Source organism: Acanthopagrus latus, chromosome 1, assembly GCF_904848185.1.
Source record: "Acanthopagrus latus isolate v.2019 chromosome 1, fAcaLat1.1, whole genome shotgun sequence".
In the NCBI taxonomy this organism is placed as follows: Eukaryota; Metazoa; Chordata; class Actinopteri; order Spariformes; family Sparidae; genus Acanthopagrus; species Acanthopagrus latus.
The window spans coordinates 21,617,193-21,625,592 of NC_051039.1; the positions used below are offsets into that span (position 1 = coordinate 21,617,193).

Here is an 8,400-nt window from a genome sequence, read left to right on the forward strand (position 1 = left end):
TTCTTGTAGTTGGGTATGCAAGACTGAATGTTAATTCAACTGTGGCAGTGTATATGATTTAACATGACATGGTGTATGGCCAGGTTGAGTGGCTGCGATCACAGCTCAGCACGGGGCTCACACGTACAGCCGGTCCTGGCCATTTCCGGAAACCATGTGAGAAGCTAAGTGCTCATATGCGCTCTCCTGACAGGTTTCAACTTACATATTCTACAACCCTGTAGTAGTCATGCATGGCTGTGCTGTGCATCAGCCAACCAGCCACCCATAAAAATCTAAAAACAGATAAACATACAGATAAACTGGCTCTGTCTCTTCATACGTCATCTTTAAAATGGGCTTACTGTGCCAAAAAGCTTTCTTTGTGGAGAAAATTAATGGCTGCAGTCTAGTGTTCAATGCAGGATTCTGCGTACATACATAATTACTGTCTAATGGCAGTGGGTCCACTGATTTCTGTGAGTCAGAGCAATAGTTTTGCTAGCAGGAGATGAATACTTTGGAGTGCATAGTCTGCGTCATCAGCTGTCACTGTGCTCACACCGTGTCTTTGTTGCTTGGAAACCCTCAGCCCGATCTGTAATCTTTTCCAAATTCTGAGGATTTCAACACAATCTGATTCAGTGTGTTATAATGTCAGGTTTTTTGGCTGGTTATCAATCTCTCAGAATGATGACAGCAGGCAATCGAAGGACGGAGATGCAAATGATGGTAGGTAATAGGTTGGTAATAATATAGACTAGAGCTGCATTGATTAGTCATTTAGTTGAAAGAAAGAAAGTTCATAACAATTTTTGTGATCAATTAATCGTTCAGTCTTTTTTCCAAGGAAAGATGTCAAAAAGTCTGGTTCCCATGACTTAAACGTAAGGATCTGCTGCTACTCTTTGTTCTTGATGATAATGAGAGAGTCTTTGGGTTATGGACTGTTGGTTGGACAAAAAAAGCTATTTGAAGATGTAGCTTGGGGCTCTTGGAATTTGTGATGAGACACTTTATAGATCAAATGATTAACTGATAGAATAATCAGTGGACTAATCACAAAGGAAAATAAGAGGTAGCTGAAGCCCTAAATTAGACAGGCAGTAGTCCGGAAAGTTATGTGAAAAACCTCAATAATATTTCATGTAGAGAAATAACTTCGGAACGGGAAGTTGATTTTAGGGCAATAGTGATTTCCCTTATACTATCTATTGCTCTGAAAATGAGGTAGGCCTGTTATCAACCTTGGTCTAAGCCCCCCGTAGCCCCCCATTCAGAGAGATCAATCTAAGTCAGCTTGCTTTCCTATTGGCTTTCATCAAAACCCATTCTACTACTGCCTCTTGATCAGATATCTGCTTGTCTGGAGCTCAGCAATAATGCAATACAGATTATAAACTGGCTCAAGGCCACACACACACACAGACACACACACACTGTTGCACACCTCCTTCTGCATAGTTGTGTGTATGCCTGTGTGCATGGATATGCATGTACATGCACACAGGGTGGGTCAAGGAGATAAAGAAGCCCTGCTATAAACGGTAGGCAGGAGAGGACAGCGTCAGATAAGCCCATCACTTTAAGCCTCAACACGCCACCGAGAAGGTGGCTGCAGCTGGAGCAGGCGACCGTGCACGACCGCAGACTGTGTTCAAAGGAAATACACTGTCACAATTTGATTAATCACTACAGTATCAATATTTTAAAGAAGTCAGTTTAACATTCATTTTTGGAGTGTCCTCGAAAAGAAATTACTAGCCATGAATGAACAACAACATCAGCACCAATTCACTTTTTCATAGGTCCAAATTCTGATCACAAAATCTGGACATCTGCTGACTCAAATGCTAATACTGAAACCAGAGTTCTTTTATCTGAATGACTATTTCTATCATCATTATCATGCTTTTATGGTTTTTCATAAAAACTCCCCATTAATATCAGATCAGCTGAGTAAGAGCCTCAATTTAAAAGGTTTGAAAAAACACACTTGTACAGGCAAGTATTAGGAATATGTCTATTCAAAGTTTTTAACTAGAGAGGTAAAGACATTTTTTTTAGACTTTGTTATTTGCTAGCTTTGCACGTATGGTATTATGTTTTGTGGAGCACCTTGTACCTCTGGTTTTAAAAGACGCAGTAGACATAGAGTTGATTGTCATTATCATCATATCATTATTGTTGCTCTTGCTGAAATAAACCAGATAGCTGAAATAAACCAGATAGCACTGAGCAAATGAGCAAATGATACACAAAACATGCAATACATTTAAATATATTGCAAAACAGTTCATTTTAACTGTGGGTTAAGCAGTTTTCACATACTAACAGGAGTAGGGGAACAAATATTATAGATCGACAATAAATCAATCAATCAGACTATGGAATCTGAACCAGTACATGGAAGGGAATTAGGTCAGTATTGGCAACTAATATTGGACTGGATCAGTTCCAGCTCTAGTAGGACCGCACACATCAAAGATGACGTAGATGTGAGTTGTAAATGTTTGTTTTAAAACTGTTCCGTGGTGCCATTACTTGTGTGGACACTGTTATCGTGCAAGGAGTCATTGCGAGGTGGTGAAAGAGCTTACGACTTAGATTAATTACAAGATTTCTCACCTGAGTCAGCAGACCTTAAATATGACTGTTGAATACATTTAGACCACTAACAGTGCCAATCAGATGGTAACCCTGACAGCAGTAGGAATGTCCAAATAATGTTTTTTTTTTCCAAGGTGAGCAATTCCAGTGAATTCCAAGAATGAAATAAAACTGCACCACAACTTGAGACAGAGAGATGGTGTTAAATGCTTAATGGTGTTACCTCACTGAGTGAGTTGTGAACATGTCTCTGCAGAGAGCAGGACCAAACACCATTCTTCTTGCTGCCATTTTCTCTTCTGAATGTGCACCCTGCTACTTTAGAGTTGTTAACTAAGGAGCAGCATTAAGGGACAAAATGCTCTGTGTATCTTTATATTTAATAGTACTTTACATTATTACAAGTGAAATATCTCAAAAGACTTTTGCATCGCATAATATTCTACTGCTTTTCTGCAGCCCTTCATGGATGACACGTACAGGAGTGAAAATAACAACAGTTTATAGCTTGCTTTATGGGGATTTAATTATACACTGAAGATAATGTTGTTCTGATTCACTCATTATTCTATGCACTTGTGAAAAATGTCCCTGTTACGACAAACTCTTTGGACGCTTTTTGACCATGACCTCAGACCTATATATGATCATCGCTGTTGCCATGCAGAACAGGCAGCGTTCTGCGCTCATGATGAGTAATGCGCAGATCCTGTTTGTGGTCCGCTCTTACATTAATATTAAAAGGCTCAGAGACAGAGCGAGAGTAGGGCTTGTGTTTGATGTATGACTGTCAATAGACAGATTAATGTAAGCAGCCTAGCACCAAGAAAAAAAAAACATAATGGCATTGGGTCTTAACTTGGAAGATTCTCACTCGCTTATCCTACATGTAAATGCAGGTTTCTGTTGTCAGTGAGAGCATTGTGCTTGACAAGGGCTTTAATCTTTGTGGCAGCTAATGATGTGATTATCACGCAGTGTTGCATACAGCCACACAACAGAATGGACTATTAAACAATATGCTCAATCAAGCTGTTGATGTGTGTTGCGCACACAAAAAGATAAAGCACATGAATAGTGCATACAGGCGCTGCTCTCTGGGATATACTTGTGTTTAAAATGGCGAAACAGTAAATTACTGACTACCCTAAACATCATTAGTCCTGGTCCTGAAAAAAGCTCCACGTATTCACCTTTGGATGTCTGCAAACAACACCAGCCATAAATAGCAGCTTTTCACCCTTAGGGGGAAAGACAAAACTCTCCCTCTCTCCCACAACGTAGAATACAGTTGGCAGAGGGACAAAACTAACGCGACTATTACCAAAACCTACACAAACAACTCACTCTAAATTAAAGCAAATGTGTAAGGGATTATTAAATCGGGGGATGAGAGGAATACAAAAAATTCCAAGTGAATGTTTTCGTTTCCACGCCGTCACTTTTGCCACGGTCCCTAACCTCAGCTACCGCAGTCCGTTTGACAATCAGCTGATGAAAAGCTCGCAGAGCTGTTGGTGCTACCCCCTCCCCCAGGCCGACAAAACAGCGGTGCGGACGGTCATGTGTGAACCCATTTATTAAACCGGCTTCTGAAAGTTTGAGAAACATCCATTCAAGCGTATTTACGCGAAAAAGAAGTGGGTTCTCTGCACCGTGGCAATGCTTCCAGCAACTGTATTCACCCTTGGGTGACAGTCCGCTTGTTTACCAAACGTTGCAATAAAGCGTTGGCAGCGAGCGTATAATCACATGCTGTCTGCAATACTCATTATCCGAAAGCATCGCATGCAAAGGGCAGTTTAAATGGCGAACATGGATCAGTAAAAGCAAATAGATGCTTACACCATGAGAGAGGGGCATCGTCTTACCTATTGTGGTTACTGCTGAACTTCTTATTTCGGAATTTTCTTTGCCTCTGGTAGTTTGTGTTCTGACTTGACGGAAACGTCGAAGCATATCCGTGTTCACACTCTGTTGAAGAAAATAAACAGAACATTTGTGGTGAACAACTAGCCAAGTTTGGACACCGTTTTACTCAACACGTTTCCCACGTTTCCCACGTCGTGAACGTGCAAGCAAACGTTTGTGATTCTTTCCAGCACAGACCACATCCAATTAACTGACAACACAACACACTAACAGAAATAAACACTAGCTTTTTTAATGTTAAATGTAGAAATTCCTGTCACCAACAGTCGACAGTCAGCACAGCATAGTTTGTTGATCATTATTTCTCTGCTCCACACACATTTGAGTACATATTCACCTCGTTCTCTTCTTTCTAGATATTCCGCAGCTTCCAATAACCTTTGGATATTGATTAGCTGAACCGCCGTCATTCTTCCCTGAGGTTGGCTGCCGTTGACGTTAGCTACGCTCTCTGCGGTTTAACGTTAGCTTGGCAAACAGCAGCAACGGCAGGTCGCGTTCAAATACCGGGAAGACTGTGCATCGGTTGTCACTGCACTGAATAACACTTAAACAAAAACAAAATAAATCGTCGTGTTGTTATCTTGTTCGGTGTCTTCGCTGGCTAATAAGCAGCCTTTGTCAATAAGAGGGGAGAAAAAAAATTCCAGTGTTTCCAAGCTGGCAAGCTACAGCCAATCCTTGCCAGGCTCCGTTGTTAGAAAATGTCAAAACCCGTGTATCAAAGTATTAAAAGTTCATAGGAAACACGATATTAAATTTCTACAAAAAGGAATATAAACAATATAAAATGTCCCCGAGGGAGCCCGGAGCCAGCAAAGTGCCTGCTGCTGCTCGTTTCCACTCCGCTCCTGTTTGTTTACCTAGCTGCACAGCTGAGAGGCGGGCACCCAGCGGAGGAGAGGCCGGTCTAAGCGCGGTGCATCCTGGGAAACAGAGTCTTCCGGTGTATTTATAGGATACTGTCAAACACGGGCATTATTCATCATTTTTCATAGTGTAGCCTGTCTTTACGGTGACGTATTAAGCCAAACACTGTTCGTTAATACATTATGATCGCACTGTAGTCATGTCAGGTCAGTTCAGTGTAAATAAATAATCTGTGGGACAGTAATGTAATCCACAGGTCAACAGAAATGATTTAAAGATTATGTGGTGGTTGTGCTTTTTTCCGGATTTAATCTAAATTATTGCCACTATCAATGACAGTAAATAATGGTGCAACAAATAATAATTGAATGTCACCATATTTAGATCGTGTGCCTGTAATACTGTATGACAATCGTTCATAGGCCATCATTTTTGCATTATCACGACAAACCAAACCAAAAAAAAAACTAATTTTGGCTCATTCATCGGTCGATTATAGTAGTTATTTTATGTGTTACTGACCACACAGAGGGTCAGTGTGTGAGAATTCTTTCCTCTCGCAGCCACTCCGCTTCTCTCAACATGAAAAGCCCTACAAGTCCCATGATCCAACAGCACCGTGAGGGTGTACCTGCCGGCTGAAGCCAGGCCCAGCAACACATGACGTCGCTACCGACCGGGCGTCTGATTGGCGGACGGCTTTGACAGGCGTCGAGGGTTGAGCTCGCTCCTGACCAACCGCAGAGGAGCTTTGCGCCATGTGGAAACCAGCGCCGCACGCCCACAAATAGCAGGAAGCAAACAATCGAGAGAGGAGAGCTGTGCCGCTGCGATCTGCTGCTGCGAAATTCCCACGTTACGTTATGATGGGTGAAATATCTCACAAGACTTTTGCAGCGCGTGATGTTCTACTGCTTTTCTGCAAAAAAAAAAGAAAGAAAGAAAGAAAGAAAAAGAAAGAAAAAAACAGCCCTGCGTGGACGACACGTACAGGAACGACGGAAGAAAAAAACAAAACAAAAAAACAAGCCTCTTCCATGCTGTCTTTACACCATGACTCGTTAAAAGAAAGCGATGACATCATTTCTAGTTGTTTTTGAAAAAAGTCGTTTCTTATTTTGCATTTACTGAAAACGATCTTCCATCAAATTATAGTCGGATCTATTTGCAGTTTGAGAGACCACGTCATCTGCAATCAAGGCGACATCGAGTTTTTCCTATTTCTCAACCGCTGCGAATGACAATTAATCGAATTAAGCAGCCAGGTTCATACACTGCAATGGTGTATAAACGCACAATTCACCATCCAGTTGTATCCTGTGCGTATAATCTATATAAAGTTAAGTTTTTTCCCCCCCGATCGAGTCGGCGGGGGCACAATGACATCATCCTAAACTGAGTTGGAGGGCGCTGCAATGTGGCCAGATTTATCATATCGGATTGGTAGCCAGCATGCACACCCACACAACCCAGTCATTATGTCATATTGCTTTATCTGTGCTGTAAGGGAGAATCGCAGCTTTCTGGGCTGGGAGTTGTGCAGGCGCAGAGCGAAGAAAACATGCGCATAATGCAGGTGGAAGATAGTCCAGAAAACAGTAAAAGCCCGATCGTTTCATACTCTCCTGCAGCTGCAATGAGCACACCACGAATATGTTGGTCTGCTGCAGGCACGGGCTGCGCTTAAAGCATCGCAGTGGTGCTTAGTTGAATGAACTCAGCCCTTTGTTGTCTGAGTCTGTTGACAATGAAGTCTTGTTTTCCTGAAATTCAGAGGCAAATGAAAAGGATCAAACGCAGCAGGGGGGGGCGAATAAATAAATGATAAACTCACTTCCGTCCTTCCTGTCGGCGCTCTCGAGAAACCTAGCAGCCTCCAGCAAAACTTGTACATTTTTCAGGAAAGTGTTGATCTGCTCCATGTGGGAGTCGTCGGAGTTGAAGACGTCATTGAAAGGGCAACTAGACATCTCGAAATCCTGCTGATCCAGGAGAGACGCCTCGGAGTCAAAGTAGAACTCCTCGCTCTTCAAGCCTCTTCTTTGCCTCTCACTTTTGGCCATTTTTTTAAAATGTTATTTTTCTCCTCTTTAGTTTGAGCGGTTTTGTCCTGGCGACGTGCTGAGCGCAGTAAACAGCGAGGCAGCTACCAGTGGATGCTGCTCTTGTCAGATGGTTCCTCTTTTCTTTTTCTTTTTTTCTTTTCTTTTTTTTTTTTTTTATGAATGCGGGGTGTTTAATGTGGAGCAGTGGCCAATGTCAGTAGATGGTGGTGCATGGGAAACCGAGAGCCCGCCCCCCCTCTGTCTGAGGAGTCCGCATGGTCCTTATGCCCGACCGCGGAAAACAAAAAAAAAAAACTTTCTGTGGCCTCTGTGCAGAATAAGGAACCACAAAAACCTCCAGCCGTCCACATGTCAGCGTGGCATTGTGATCACCGTTTATTATTTCATACACATCTGGTATCTATTCATCCTTTCAGTCAGTACAATGTAATGATGGTGTGAAAATGACAGAGGAATAAGAAGCACACTGCAGTGGTTGTGATGGTAGTATTACTACTGCTCCTATTACTCTGCGCCAGTAATTCATAAAAGTGGATGAAAAGTTGAATAAGATAAATATACATATAAATGAGTAAATAACCCTGTTACTGACTCTGATGTTTTTTATTGATATGGTACATGGTGCATGGTTTAATCAATCCCCCCCCCCCCCCCCTTAGCTTTACTCACAGAAAGTGATGCTGTCACACGAACAGAATATGAAAGTAAAGGAAAATCAAGATTGCAGTGAAGGGTGTGACCTGTTTGATATCAGAGGATGTGTGGGCAGAGTTCTGACTCGTTACTTTTCCAGTTGAAAACCTAGACATTACATTTGAGTGTGAAGCCATGCAGTGATTGCTAATTACTGTTTATTTAGAGCCACCTCAGCTGACCGAATGCAACAGCCACTCTTCTGTGTAAACTGAGCATTTACAGCAAAAAGCTCCACAGGTTTTCGGTA

General features: G+C 42.1%; 1 protein-coding gene across 3 annotated transcripts in view; it reads right to left on the minus strand.

Annotated features, from left to right (window-relative positions):
* The window catches only part of mxi1 (max interactor 1, dimerization protein), a 32,453-nt gene extending 24,885 nt beyond the window's left edge, over window positions 1-7,568 (minus strand). Inside the window, exons 1-3 of one of the 3 annotated variants that reach the window (XM_037097997.1) lie at window positions 5,385-5,466; window positions 4,859-5,068; window positions 4,461-4,563 (exon numbers count right to left, since the gene is read on the minus strand). In XM_037097997.1, coding sequence (XP_036953892.1) covers window positions 4,461-4,563; window positions 4,859-4,931 — 176 coding nt within the window. In that variant the 5' untranslated portion in view covers window positions 4,932-5,068; window positions 5,385-5,466. The other 2 variants (XM_037097986.1, XM_037097991.1) reach the window with 2 other exon arrangements.
* Window positions 7,569-8,400: the final 832 nt, after the last annotated feature.